The sequence below is a fragment of the Chanos chanos genome, chromosome 7 (assembly GCF_902362185.1).
Source record: "Chanos chanos chromosome 7, fChaCha1.1, whole genome shotgun sequence".
NCBI lineage: Eukaryota > Metazoa > Chordata > Actinopteri > Gonorynchiformes > Chanidae > Chanos > Chanos chanos.
In genome coordinates this window covers 47,262,964-47,278,084 of record NC_044501.1, presented here as the reverse complement: position 1 = coordinate 47,278,084, position 15,121 = coordinate 47,262,964, and the positions used below count along the sequence as shown (strand labels likewise).

At 42.0% G+C, this 15,121-nt stretch overlaps 1 protein-coding gene across 1 annotated transcript in view; it reads right to left on the bottom strand.

Moving 5' to 3' along the window:
• Positions 1–13,976, bottom strand: part of LOC115817229 (RNA-binding protein with multiple splicing-like) — a 24,418-nt gene extending 10,442 nt beyond the window's left edge. Inside the window, exons 1-6 of the mRNA XM_030780498.1 lie at positions 13,723–13,976; positions 8,874–8,951; positions 8,394–8,432; positions 6,308–6,370; positions 2,381–2,531; positions 25–152 (exon numbers count right to left, since the gene is read on the bottom strand). Of these exons, the coding sequence (XP_030636358.1) occupies positions 25–152; positions 2,381–2,531; positions 6,308–6,370; positions 8,394–8,432; positions 8,874–8,951; positions 13,723–13,785 (522 nt within the window). The 5' untranslated portion in view covers positions 13,786–13,976. The remainder of the gene's footprint in view (positions 1–24; positions 153–2,380; positions 2,532–6,307; positions 6,371–8,393; positions 8,433–8,873; positions 8,952–13,722) is intronic.
• Between the last annotated feature and the right edge of the window lie 1,145 nt (positions 13,977–15,121).

Sequence of the window (15,121 nt, the reverse complement as noted above, 5' to 3'; positions counted from 1 at the left end):
GGTTTCTGCTCAGGGTGGGGTTACCTGAGCATGGAGAGAGGAAGGATAGGTGAAAGCAGGAGGGAGAGCAGGAGACAGCTCCGCAGGGTACAGCGGGTACGACGCCCACACGTCAGGGGTACTGGGGTACAGGGCGGGTACAGTGATTTCATCTGTGAAAAAAACAACAGGAAGAGAGTGAGGGATCAGGGGCAGGGACGGAGGCGGAGAGAGAGAGAGTGAGAGAGGGAGAGAGATAGATAGATAGATAGACAGATAGATATAGAGAGAGAGAGATCTGATTGACAGGGATTTGAGGTGACACAGAAATGTGGGGGAGGAGTGCCACAGAGACATGAGTTCTGTGCGTTAAGTGTAGATATAAAATGTCCATATTAAAAAAAAAATCTGTAGATATAAAAAAAATCTAGACGAAGCCCATGCAGATTTTTACAGAGGTTGACTTTTTGTAGTGACATTCATCTGGGAAACAGGTTGGGTATTAATTTTATGATGTATAAATATGTTCGTTGATAGTGGTGCACAAGAATGTCAGAGCCGATTCTACAGATTTAAAATGCAATACCAGGCCAGAGCATGATGAGGTGAAATGCACTGTGGGTATTGTAGGCCGTGACACACCAGTATGGTGTGTAGGTTCTGAATGTGAGCATATTACCAAGCAGCAAAGGCATTCTGCAGGGAGAGGCTGAGAGCCGAGTGACTGGGTTAATATCTACAGACAGGAAAGACTACATTTAAAAAAAAAAAGCCAGAACATATAAGAAAACATTCTCCAGAACACTCTGTGATTTCTAAAGCAGTACTCCGATTGGACAAGCTGATAAAAAAAGAAATAACCCACAAAGCATTTTTGTTCAATTATGTTAAATATGCCTGTAGATTAGTGGGGTCATTACATCACAGGCTTGGCTAATCGCTTCCTTCCATTTGTTTTTTCTTTTTTTGGGTTCAGAGAACATGGAGCATGTTTCTCCACTTCTGCATATTTCTGATAAGACCAAGGTTCGGTCATTTCTGAGGAACGCAGAATTAGGTTTTTCACCATGTGGCGAAATATAAACTGTCAGTGTCAACTAATTTTGTGTGTGTGCATGCATGTGAGTGCGCCTATGTGTGTGTGTGTGTGTGTGTGTGTGTGTGTGTGTGTGTGTGTGTGTGTTTGTGTATGTGTGTGTGTATGTGTGTGTGTGTGTGTGTGTATTCAAATGCTTGAAAAAATATTTAAACTGACCAGTGTCAACAAATTTCACCTAATCTTCAATCTTACTTACTCAGTTTGTTTTCTAACGCCGGTTTCAAATATTTTTCAACAAAAACCTCTGCATGGTGCAAAACTCAAAAACAGTTTCAAAAACAGTCATGTTAGTGATCAATCTTCACTGAGAATCAAATACGACACCATGTAGAAAGGTCTTTTCTAAAATTCAATATAGCCTCAAAAAAAATTCGTCTATTTCATTAACCTCATATAGAGCAGTTCAAAAAGCTGTTAGATTTAAGTACAGGACCACATAACACAACTCAGCAGAAATTAATTAGGTGCAAAAAAAAAAGAAAGACATCACAAAACTTTAGTCTCAACTGATTCCAACATCTTTTATGACCATTGAGGCCTGGCACTGTTTTTTTTCTTTAAGTTTGGTGAAGTCAGCAGTAAATTTCTCATGACTCACAATGAGGCTTAAGCATCACACACAGACGTGGCTTATTGTAACTTACAGCCGGAATTCCGCTGCACGTTGTGAATCATGCCAAAGGCCCACAGGGGGGATGTGTGGATGGTTTGGATTCTGCTCTTGTTTGAAGCCAAAGTGTTATAATCCATTACAAAAAGTCAGAGCAACACATTGTGTCTGTCATACTGTTTACGTTTTCTGCACCACGAATCAAAGAGCAAATGGCTGAAACCATTCTGAGAGGAAAACGAGAAAGTTTCCTGGAAAATGATCTCAGCTTTCCTCCTGGGCTTGGTTACTACCCCCCGCTCCCGAGACGTCCCTACCTTTCATCGTCTTCTAAAATACGGCTCAGGTCATTATCGCTTCACAAACTGAACTTCAGCTTTAGAAAACAGCAATGAGAGAACACACATTACAGATCACAGATGGTTGCCCATTTAAAACAAGTTAATCACTCGAGGACAATAAACAACTCAACGGCATGGTGCAACCAACATCCGCATACAGACGAGTATCCCAACCACAAACCAAGAGTTAGATGGGTGTTTTCCACCCTCTCTTGGCTATCTGGTCTAAAATCTCCACGTGGAACCAGACTAATAAGGAGGCGTGTGCTCTGGGACTGCTGGTCTGGGCAGCAGTGGTTCTACTGGGATCAGAGCCGGGACTTTGGGGTGGGAGGGGTGCCGGGTACTCACAGGGGTCACGGCTGATGAATGGGGGTCCTGGGCTCTGCTGGGATGGAGGAGGGTTGGGTGTGCCCACTAGTTTGTTTTTGGCCATCTTGGTGTTGGCTTTGGCAAACTCCAGACGTAGGGTCTGTGGGATTTCCGGGTCAAATCGTACACCCTGTCAAAGAGGAATTATTCATTTAGTCATTTTAATCATTCTTAGCTGTGGCTTTTTCATCTCCTTCTTTAAAGTATAATTATTATAATTATTATTATCATATTATTAACAACGTGTCATTACCATATTTCAGATAAAAAGCCATTGAAATTACATAAATAAAGCCATTAAACATAAAGCCACTGAATTTAAACTTGAAATACTCTCAAACATGAGCAAAAAGAAAAGAAAAAGAAATTTGTGGTCCATCAAGCAGTGACCTTGAATCATTTTAAGATAAGAAAATTAGGATTCTGACAAAAAGTTATTTTATTTCACTAAAACTCACAACTGCTGTTTGAGATATTAGAGAAACTATTTTTCCCTAATTCTCCTCCTTGGTCAGCCCCACAGGAAGTACTAACCGATCATTAATACTAAATGTTGAAAGATCCACAGATCTTCTGTCCCTAAAGGTATGAAGTACCCAAGGCTGCAGGTAGTGGTGAAAAAAAGCGATTTGTTTTAACATATGTTTTAGAATTGAAGTCTCAACGTGTGTGTTTAAAACTCTAATTAAGAGACAAAACAAGCGGAAGAATTCTAGAGCACGTACTCCAGGAGGAATTCAGGGTTTGATCCCCCCGAACACGTCTGACGCAGCGACTTTGCTGTGTTTCCTGGAATCAGTGCAGCGAGAGGGATGGCACTTGATCGGAACGCGAAACCATCACAGACTGACGTTCCCGATATTCGAGCGCTGTCTGGAGGGGAATGTCGAGCGTGCGTGTGCGCTGCAGACAGGACTCAAACTTAAGTCACTTGTTAACTTGTGAACTCTCTCTGCACACCCAAATGCAGCTGCCACACGACCACACAGAGATGGTACAGCAGGCGGTAACTCGGTCACAGAGCTGTCTACAGCACACACACACACACAAATGCTTTGAATAGCAAGTCAGGAACACAGACTTCCAATATAGGCTGTGTGTGACACTACTGAGGCGTCTTGCTCACAGATAATAAAAAAAAATCAATATCAAAAAACCCTCTACTTTCAAGATGCTTTTTTTTTTTTTTTTTGAACTCAATTATGAACATTCTTCTGGCCTAAGAGCTAAAAATATCTCCCACTGACAAGAGTAAACAAAGGCCACTTCATGCACACCAAAGCAAGGATCTGTTCAAGATCTGACGAAGAAAAGACAGAGTGAGGCAAAGAAAGAGTGAAAAAAAGGAAAATGTACCCTATGGCAGTTCATCCTCTAATCATCTCAATATGACTGAGGCCTTAACTCTCTCTTTCTCTCCCTCCCTCTCTCTCTCTCTCTTCCTCTCTAAGGCTTCACATACTCTCTGTCTCTCTCTCTTTCTCTCTAAGGCTTTACTTACTCTCTCTCCTTCACTCCTCCCTCTCTCTGTCTCTCTCTCTCTGTCTCTCTAAGGCTTTACTTACTCTCTCTACTTCACTCCTCTCTCTCTCTCTCTCTCTCTGCCTCTCTCACGAGAGCTTTCCTCTCTTCTGTTCTCTTCTCTCTCTGTCTCCCTCTCCTCTCTCTCAGCGGTCAACGTGGGGTGTGTGTTCTGTCAGTTCTGTGAGTTTCTGTCAGGGGTCCGTTCTCGGCCCATATCAGCCATGTTTGGGCTGAAAGTAGAGCAGCGCTGGGTTCTCATGGAGCGGGGAATTAAGTAGGATTGCCTGGGCTCTCGCTCCTCCGTATCCCTGGTGACTGAAGATCAGCGGCTGTTATAATGAGTGCTCAGAACTGTTTCAATTTTCCACGCCTCTCACCACACTTTATACCTTACCGCATTGGAAAATACTTCAAACACAAGCGTCTATGAAAGCTAAGACACAGCACAGGCCCTGCCGCGTTATGGACTTTAAAACACTGGGAAAATATTTCTAACATGACTGAATACAACATATGTATTATCTACCGTCTGTTTCTTCCCTCCGGCATGTTCTATGGTGTTAAATGAACTCAGACAGTGTTTATTATTGTTCCACACTGCTACAGTGTTAAATTCACTCAGAGAGTGCTTATACCCAGTACTCTCTTCAGAGTTAATTTAACACTATAGCAGTGTGGGTCACAATCATCACTTTCGGAGTAAATGTAGCACTGCTGTGTTTGCTTTCCGTGTCTCGTAAAATGACTGTCAGGTTTTTGCTTTGTGTGTTCAATCATCTTAAATAGCAGGTTATGAAAAGGGGAAGGTTAGAATCAGTCAAACTGGATTTTCATCTAAAAAAGCATGTTAACTGGTTTTAGGCTCAGCAATAATTCAATTTTTTTCCGTCTCTAAGCACTTGTTATCTCTTCTGAGATCAGACAGTCGTGCCCCTGAATGGCTGGACTGATTGAAAACTCTTGGAATCATCACCTTTAGCAGTTCACAGCTTGTGTGCATAAAGATCGTCACGTCATCTAAAATGAGGACATTTTGCTTCTCACATCTACATTTCAGCCACATGCTCACTCTCAATATTTGTATGTCTTTACACAAGATGACCAAAGAGCGTCTGAAACAAGGAGACACTGTAGGCCTAATATCAGTGCTCCATTTAAAAAGCTCTTGCCCTGGGCACAGGGAGATCTTCAGTACTGCATTGCTCAACATTCAAATGTTGTGGGGCTAACATTTATATGAGTCAAATATTTGTTTCAAATGCTCCATATTTGTGATTGAAGATAGAGTTGAAAGTAGAGTCCCTTTAGACGACAAAACTGGCCCACTGCTGGCTTTATCATGCTGACCCAGTTTGCTGTATAGAATGCCTGGGTTGCTATTTTTCAAAAGTTCATGAGGGAAAAAAATAAGTTTAACAGAAATATAAGCTCAAGAACTGAAGGGTTATGAACTTAAACAAGTGATCAAAAACAGAGACATGAAAAAAGAAATACAGAGATTAGACCGTCTTAAGTGTAATACATACTTTTCCCCCAAAAAGTCTCTTCATTCTCTCATTAATATTTGTTCATAAACCTAAGGCAAACCCCCAGACTGCAGAACATGTTTTTTTGGGGGGGTTTTTTTGGTTCTGTTTTTCACTTTTATGATTGCAGCTCCATGTGTTGCTCTAAAGGCTTTTTTTGGAGACAAGGTCAGAAGCTTGAGTCCTGCCTAAGTAAGATTAAACCTAGATCCTGGATCGATGCACTCCATTTCAACACAAGAGGAAAGATTTCACTCATACAGTTAATGAGATTAACCTGCTAGCTTCTGCCGACCCACTGCAAACGATCCCAAACCAGCCATCTTAGCTTGTCTCACACACGCTAGAAATAAACACAGACCTTGTGGTACCTTTCATATTAGCATTCCACATGTTTCTTTTTTTCTTTGCAAAAAAATATGTTTGCACAATTAATAAATCCCTTAGCTGGGTTTATCTAAGTTAGAAAGCAGTGTGGCTAGACACTGTGCTTATAACATATAGCAAATAGGAAACAGTTCTGAAGTGTATCAATCAACTGCCTGTATCCATGGCAACAACTGCAGGATTCAAATGAGGTTCGTTGTAATTGGTCACACTCATTAGCTCATTAACATAATGACATCTCCTGGTCAGCAGTAGGAAGGTCAGAGATATCAGCGGCAGAGATCAGAGATACAGTGGCCGCGTGTGGACAAATATCACTCTGGGTTACAGAGATGAACTGTGTTATCATTTGTGTGTAGAATTTCAAAATCACTAGCATGCGCGCGTGCGTCTGCGCACACACACGCGCGCGTGCACACACACACACGCACACACACGCAAACCAAGAGAAGTGGAAGGTTATACTCACATTCAGGGCATTCTTTGCAGCTTCTGCCTCTGATCTGCTGTCAAAACTGACAAACCCCACCGGCTTAAAAAACAAAAATACAGAGAGAAAGGAACAAATGTGAAAAGAGAGCAAGCAGGAAATGAGACAAGGTGTTGTAAAACACAGCGAGATGTCAATATCTGAGCGACTTGTACACAGGCTGATGTAAGGGATGAGCCGGTGACAGGAGAGGGCTGTGTAAGAGGCCACGGAGAGTTCACCATCGACCTCCCGAACCAGGATGAGGCCGAGGACAGCAGACAGAGAGCTTGTTAAGAAGACAGAGTAAAAATGTTACATTCCTTTTTCCCATATTTGTCCTCCATCTAACCTCCCTCAACCTACGCAAATGCAGAAAATGTTAATGTCAGGGGTATAGCCTAAAGTACAGAGAGAACCTGGGAAGGAGACAGAGAGAGAGAAAGAGAGAGAAGCGGGGGTGGGGGGGGGGGGGAGATTTTAAAGGACAGATGTAGTGACAAAAAGAGAAACACAGGAGCTTCTCACCATGCTTAAAAATTGTACAAACACAGGAGGATGGGAATTTTCTGACCAGGCCTAACTCTCCCTCTCTCTCACACACACACACACACACACACAAACGTCAGGGAGCATAACACAGATATAAATAGAAACAAGAGAGATCTATTGCTATATATGGAGATCCCTCTGCCAGCGAAGTGAGGTCTGGAATCAATTGATTTATATTACACTTATTATTCCAAATACACAAAACCTAAACATCACCACAAACGTGAGGGAAAACAGAGGCCACAGAAGCCAAAACAAAACACGACTTGCACACACGAGTTCTCCCTCTTGACTGATTACTGCGTGTGATGAACTTGGCCTGACCCTTGGCGTGTTTCTACACAGGAAGTAAAAGGCATTTCTGCATCCTGGTGCTCTGATGGTGATAAGGCTCTGGACTGACTCAAAAAAGAGAGCTGCCTTTCAAAGTGTCAAACTCTGCAGAGCTCAAACTCGAGCGTATTTTGGCTTTTCTGAAAGTCATCGTCATTCCTAAACGGACAGTACAGCTCCAGCACTAAACAGTGTAAACTAATGCACTAGGTGAACATTTCACAGTCTTCATTACATTTTTCTGCTATATCACAACATTTCAACAACAAAATGAGATTGTATTTCATAGTCACTAATATGCACAAACCCTCCAGTCAAGGCCAAGAAACAAAGGAACATTTTGTACTCTCCAGTGGTGGTCAACCTCTCTGACATAAACCAGCCTTAAAAAGGCTGACAGGTTTGCCCGTGTTCTTCTCATTCTGACACACCGATATCTTTTTAATAACACTGTCATTAAGTTGTGAGAGAAGATATAATGTGTGTTATTGAATATGGGGATAAAAATCTCAAAGTTCTGCCTCTCAGAGCTGACACTTTCTCATTTTCCTCCTGCCCTGGAGAAGAGATGGTCCGTCCACAAAGAGAGAGAAAAGAGAGAGAGAGGAGACATCTTGTCAAAACATCCTCTTTGACACCTCCAATTGCGTTCCTCTCCACAGGGACACCTCCACACCTCAAAGACCCAGGCACAGATCTGTTATCTGCACGCCAGGGGCAAGATCCAGTACACTTCATTTTCTGTCTCTCTCTCTGTCTGTCTGTCTCCATCTCTCTCTCTCTCTCACATACATGCACACTCGCATGCACTAACGCACCCATACATGCGTCATTCATGTATGATGAAAAAGCTCTCAGTCTCTCTTCCTCTCTCCCTATCTCTCTCTCTCACACACACTCGCACGCAGACACACACACACACACACACACACACACACACACACAAACGCATCGCCTCTCACTTTCAGTCCCTGTGTAATCTGGCCTGTGAGTTCTCACTTTTTAAATGTGTGTGGCATAACTCTAAAGGTTAGTCTCTCAGTCTGCTGGAGGGAGTGTTAGTGAACAAAACCATGAGAGAAGACTGTCACAAGAAAAGAAAAGAAAAGAAAAGAAAAGAAAAGAAAAGAAAAGAAAAGAGGCCTGATGGAAAGAGCCTTCAGGTTTAGGGAAAGAGAAAGAGAACTGTGTCCCGTCTCACCTGTTTTGAGGTAAGCTTGATTAGAGAACCTTCATAGCCCTAAGAAAAGAAACAAACAAACAAACAAAAAACAAATTAACCATCTTCAGATCTTTCACTTTATTACTTCCCGTGGGCATACAAGTGACGTAAACAAGATGCGTTTTTTTGTTTATCATCTACTCTGACGATGTAAACATCGTGTAAAAAGTACACAGAGAGATCCGCAATTTCAAATACAGGTTACAGTAAAACTGTAACTGTTCCACAGTTCCAAATAAGGACTCTTTCAAGCCAAGCACGTCCACCCAACACACGCATTTGATCTGCAGTGTCTCCAGAGGACAGACAAGCCTCTTCCCTGATACTGAATTGATTTGACCCTCTGGCTGATGTGTATTCTGAGCAGTCTAATTCCAGTACAGACTGAAAAAGGGAGATGCAGGAAGAGAGCAGTGCGGCATGGACTGGTTTTGAGTGTAAAAGCGTAACATACTGCACCTTAAATGGTCTGAAGAGAAGATAAAGTTCCCGAGGTTTAATATCCAGGGGAAGACCGCTGACAAATAAGGTTCGAACCTGGGGAAAGAGAGGGAAAATGACAACACAGGTGATGTTTCAGCTTCAAAATGTTAAGAAAACACAGCCAGAGCCAAAAGCCAGGAGAGCGCTAGTCTCCGCAGTGAAATAGATTTTTATAACAGTCAGACGTGAACTATGCAGGAGACTGACAGCGGCCTAACTCTGTCAGTTAGCGCGGATGTTAAGACATGTCGGGGTGTCCTGTAAAATGACAGTCTCAGCTGTTACACTGACATTACATCTACTCAAACTAGTCATCTACCAACCTGCCAGCTCCTCACAGCAGTGACACAAACAGGGACTGAATATTTAGATGCTAAAAAAAATGAAAGAGTCGCTGTGACCTCTGTCAGTGCCCTGTCTGACTGGGCACAGTCACCCAAACGTCATTCTTTAAAAACAGATTATGTGCCTTGGTTCTCTGCGTTTAACAGAAACTGAATTCATCAGCAAATTCATGTGTAGGTGTACGCACACACGAGTTCTCTGATATACTTCCAGAGCTTGTTCTTTGTGAAAATGTGTGAAAAAAGTGATTTATCATTAATATTGCGCTGGCAGTGATAGGGGTTTGTATACACAGATATCCTTCATCCAGAGAAATGTGACTCCCTGTAGGATTGCCAGAGCACAGCCAAAAACAAACAGAGGTGCCTAGCAACAATGGGGCAAGCAAGCTGGACCACAACCTGCCAAAACTAACCCTGTTTGACTCTCTCATCCCCACAGTGAGGAGCCGATCAGATCTCACACCGACAGAGTCTCAATAAACCACCTGGTCCTATGTCTTGGCCTTCTGGACAGTGAGAGACAGGATGAGCGTGAGGGAAAACTACATCACATCTATGACATCACCAGGTGACACTGTGGGATAGGACAATATGGATATACATATGTACTTATGCATGCTGACCAGTCATATCCTTTCTCTCTCTCTACAGAGACACACGGAGAGAGAAAGAGAGAGAGGCAGAGAGAGAGGGAGCTCAATTTCACTAAGTAAGCCTATGTACAGTCTGTAATTGTATATACACACAACAAAACCTTGTCTCTGTTCTTGCAATGTTTTGGAATGCTGTAAATGATGACATCAGTTTTCCTTGTGATTTTAGAAACTCTCTTTCTTTTCAGCTCTACGTTGTATTATGTCAGGCCAATAAAGAGTGTAGAGAGCGTTTGCTGTCTAAGAATCATGTTACTGATACACAGACCCGTTTGATGGGTTCTGATGATTTACAGCCTGAGCTTGCAGAAGAGCAGGGCATGAGGGTATTTTAGCTTTAGAACAATGAGCCTTCTCAGCTGCTTTTCTGTAAGTCACACACACACACACACACACACACACAAACACACACACACTCTCATTTCGAGTTGCACCACTCCAGTAAACCTGCTATCTCCACAAATGCTGTCAGAATTTTATAGAGCTCATTTTACAAAGCGTACAAAAGCCACCCATCTGGGTATGTAAAAAAAAAAAATAAAAAAAAAAAAATTACTGCAAAGGCAAGTGCTCTGAACTTTGCACTCATCTATTGATTTAAACATTTTTATAGAGGTCCTCTGAGTTTTACTGACACCACAATGTGCTTCAGGTGTTCTCCAATCAACTTCTGTCTTCTAATGACACAGACAATACACATAGCCTGACATATTACTCTGTTACAGTATTTCACGTTATACTGAAAGTCAAAGTGGCCAGGAGGATCTCTGCTGATCTGTTTGACATTTTAAACTTAAACTCTCCCCTAACGCATTTTGGCATTTTAATTTCCATCTTTTTATGGAAAACCAAAATGTAAACAAACCTTTTGTCTCTTCTAAACAATCACGTGACTGCTGTTTGGAGTCATTAATCATGCGCTGAAGAATTCAAGTTACTGAAGAGGCTGGTTTGAGACATATTTATGACTTCACACAGTGAGTCTACGTAAAGCAAACACATTTGAACATCTGAGCATACTAAGAGCCTATCGGGACAATGATTAGCACACGGGGAGTGACCTGCCTGCTTTTATACTTCCCAAACTCATTCTCTCCCAGATGGTCACCCTGACCTTGGGCCTCTCTCTGCCGGGTGAAATAAGTGACACATTCGTAGTCAGTTCTGCTCTCTGCACCTCAAGCACACTCCCACAGCACCTGACCACGGCGTAGGAACCTCAGCTGAGCAGTCAGGAGGCTCCTTATGGCTTTCTCTGCTGCACTCCCTCCCCTCCCTCCCTCTCTTTCTCCTCTCTCTCTCTCTCTCTCCCCCCTTTTCGCTCTTCACCACTCACTCTCTCGGTCTCTCTATCTCACACATACTCTCTCTGCCTTTTGCACCACCTCTCTCTCTCTCTAGTTTTATGAGTCATGACCATAAAAGGGGCTTTGTTACAAGGGTCATACTCACACTCCTATTATAACCCACTAGAGAGAGAAAGAGAGAAAGAGAGAGAGCGAGAGACAGAAAGAGAGAATGTAGCGATGGGAAACAGACTGACTAAATCAATGAAGATGTAAACAAAGTTAAGACTGAAGCACTTACAGGTAAAATGAATTAACAAAACCAGCAATATAACCTGGAGTGAGAACAAAGCCAACATTTTTACCTTATCTGACAGCCAATAGTCAAACTATCTCACAGGACAAGAATCTTCTCTCTCACATACCCTCTTACAACAGAACCCATCCATGCTTGAAATAACACAACCGCTCTGCCTGTCTTTGGAGCACTTCTGAGGACTTTTTTGTTTGAAGACTTTGTATAATACAAGCTCATATTGTTTCTCAGGCCACACATTCTACACCAGCAGCCCTTGACGCTAAGCCTTGTTGTCTTTTCAAATAACTCTTGTCATTCTACTGACAAATGGCCAAGATAAGATGACTATTCCCACTACGATTTTAAAAATAAACTTCACCATCTGAGGAGGGGTGTGTGTGTGTGTGCGTGTGCGGGGGGAGTTCTGTGCTATCACAACCACATTATGGCTACAGATACGCTTTGGGTCCCCTGAGGATGTGTCTGCTGACATGGGGGGTAAAACACAAACACACACACACACATACATAGACAGAAAGAGAGGGGGAGAGAAAGAGCGAGAGAGAGAGAGAGAGAGACAAGCCCAAATTTACACACAAACACAAAGACAAAGAAACACACACTCACTCCTATACTCACCCAGGCACACACACACACACATACACACACACACATCCACTAACTTATCTCTTTCTCTCTCTTTCTCACACACACACCGCACACACATACATATATACATATATATACACCATGTGGATTCATTCAACTTGATCCTCATCCGCCTGATCCTTGTCAAACATTTCCCCCATTAAGAAATCTTTGAAAGGTCGTCCCAGTCGCATGACCCACCGCTGGAGCAAAACTTCAGTGCCAAAAACCCACAGCTTCACAATTCAATTTGATTTCTGACAAGGAGGCGGCCGTCATGAATCCGTGTGAGGACATTTGGATGATGTTTTCTTGCTCTCTGAAAATGTCAACTTAATCTCATAAAACACTGAACACTAAATAAAGAGTATACACGGTCACTGGCTGGACACACAACGACACGCAAATTCTCAAACAAAAATTCTCCATTGGGTCCGGCCTTAGTTTGCTCGCCTGTTCTGTCACTGTGTGTGGAACAAACCCTCTGAACATGGGAACAGACTGGCACACACGCCACTGAGTGCTTGCCTTGGGGAACTGATGCCTTGGAAGAAAATTTAAGCTGATAGAAAGTGAGTTGAAATTAAATGTCAGACTTTGTGACGCTATGAATTCGATGAGGTAAAAGCAAATGGTCTAGATATGTACGGGGAGCAATGTAAAGATGACTGACTCTGAGTGACTATTCTGGTATTAATCCAAAAGAAACGACACACTCTTTGATATTATCTTATTACTTGGCTTGTATCTCTTGGCCCTCGCTTAGACCCTAATATAGCAAGACTTGCATGTCTATTATAGAAAATTCAGGGACCCAGCCAAAGTAAATTAGTCAAAGCTAACGACACAGAGTTGAGAAATCTTGTGTGAAACTGGATTGCACAACTTGCAAACATATTTTGACATGAGAACTAAAAACCCTGTTTAACGCCATCCACGTTCAATTCTGAAACATCTGGTGCCTTCAGTTGACCACAGTTTGGCTCTAAAGGTCAACACCGTGTTGAAAAAAAAAAATAGAATTACACTCAGAATTACAATAATAATACAGAACAAAAAGTGTTAACACATTTCAAAGACACCGGGCTATAAAGAACTACACAGACTATTTGCATACGCTTTCCTCGCACAAAATGAACATCATACACATTGGTTTGGTCACAAAGCATGTCAAGGTATCCACAACAGCCAACAGGACTGCAATGAAATAGGGGCTAAACCGCTGCCAGGCATTGCTTTCTACATGTCCGTTAATTGCATGCTGACAACATTTCGTAAGTTTCTATAGAGTACCACACAGTAATATAAAGACATAAAATGGGACATATAAATGTGACTTAAATAAGTTTCACTTAAATATAGTGAGTCTGTTCCCAATATAGTCGACTTCATTAATTCCCCGAGTTAAGGAAGCAAGTTAAAAAAGTAGAAGACTAGGCAGCCATGTTTAGTTGTGTGTTTAGAGAGGGTGTCACTGTCTTTTTGATGCAGGCACTTTTAAATTGACCTGAGCAGTCTTTCCCCCTGTCTAGAAGATGCGGAGACGAGTTCAGACAATAAAGAAGAAATGAAATAATAATTCAGAACCATTACCTCTTCGTCGTGGTTAGTGTATTCACTCGTTTCGCTGTCTTTCTCTATTTTGTTGTTATTCATCCTTATAGAAACTATTTAGTCCGTTATTTTAAAAAGCGTTTAGTTTAACGGTTTACGATGAGGAGCGCACGCGAGGTAGCCCGACGCCGAAAAAAAAACAAAACAAATCGAAATACGTTTAAGTCAGCGACACTTTTCCTCAGCTTGTACAAGCGACGCCTCCTCAAATTAATTTATTAATTTCAGCTAACTGTTCGCCACATCTGATATTTTATGTTTAAGTTTAATCCCGTATTGTCCGAGAGCCCGTTGTCTCCTAAGGGATTGTTTTCTCCTCCTCTCCTTGTCTCAACGTCCAGTAATGTCGGTGTGCTAATAAAGAGTGAAGGCAAACCGTGGAACTGGTGTTGAGGGGAGAAGTTTGCTAGTCTCTACCAGTGGGTTGGGTTTCACACGGGTGATGGAGACGGATGCTGTTTTACTACAGCTCTGAGAATGTTTTACACACTGCAGCCGGTTTGATACAACAGCAGTTTATATGTATATATAAGATTGGTGGCCAGATCTCATTAGCTTGTCGTTAGACCACCTACATCTTTATTCATTCGCCTGTTTCTGTCTTTGAAGGGAATTACATTTGAATTTGAGTTGGCCGTGATAAGAAACTACGTGTACGTACATAAAAGGAGCGCTATAGCTCATGGTACTATATATGATAAAAATCTTACCCAACCTTTCCACTTTCGAAAGAAAAAAAACGTGCTTTCGAGTCTTTTGCATACCTTTCTGTTTTCGTTCAAGCGGAACATCTGAACTCATTGTGAATTTTGTTGGCACTGGATTAAGCATTAACCAACACACATGTGAAACTGGTCTCAGTTTCTGTAATGATTACAACTAGATTATACTTTGGTCCATAATCCTATACTTTACTACACTTCCCTTTAATATTCCTGCTTTTATTTTTCCTTCAGAAAATAAACTCCAACCTTCTGTATGTTGGAAGCTAGTCATGCCCATAAGAGGGACTCTAGACCATAAAATCATGTGATGTGTTGTTTTCTGTAGAAAATCTTTGTTGGTTTTGTGAAGGGAAGAATGCTATGAGGAGATGATGTTCACATAAAAAAAAAGAAAAAAAAAAAATCATGACGGAGCAATTTCCCCTCACATCACTGTAAAAGTCTTATAGTTTTGTTTTTTAGTGTTCTTCTTGCCGTCTCTGTTGCAGCACTTGTAGAAATGCAGTGTTGTGTTTTCCTCTCCTCTCCGTAGTGCTCGAGTATCCACCCCAATCAGCAGATAAACAAAGACAGAGGAGAGAGGGAGGAAAACCCTGGTGTGCATGACATGAGATGACGGTGAATGCACGCAATGGGTGTAGCGATATAAAGGT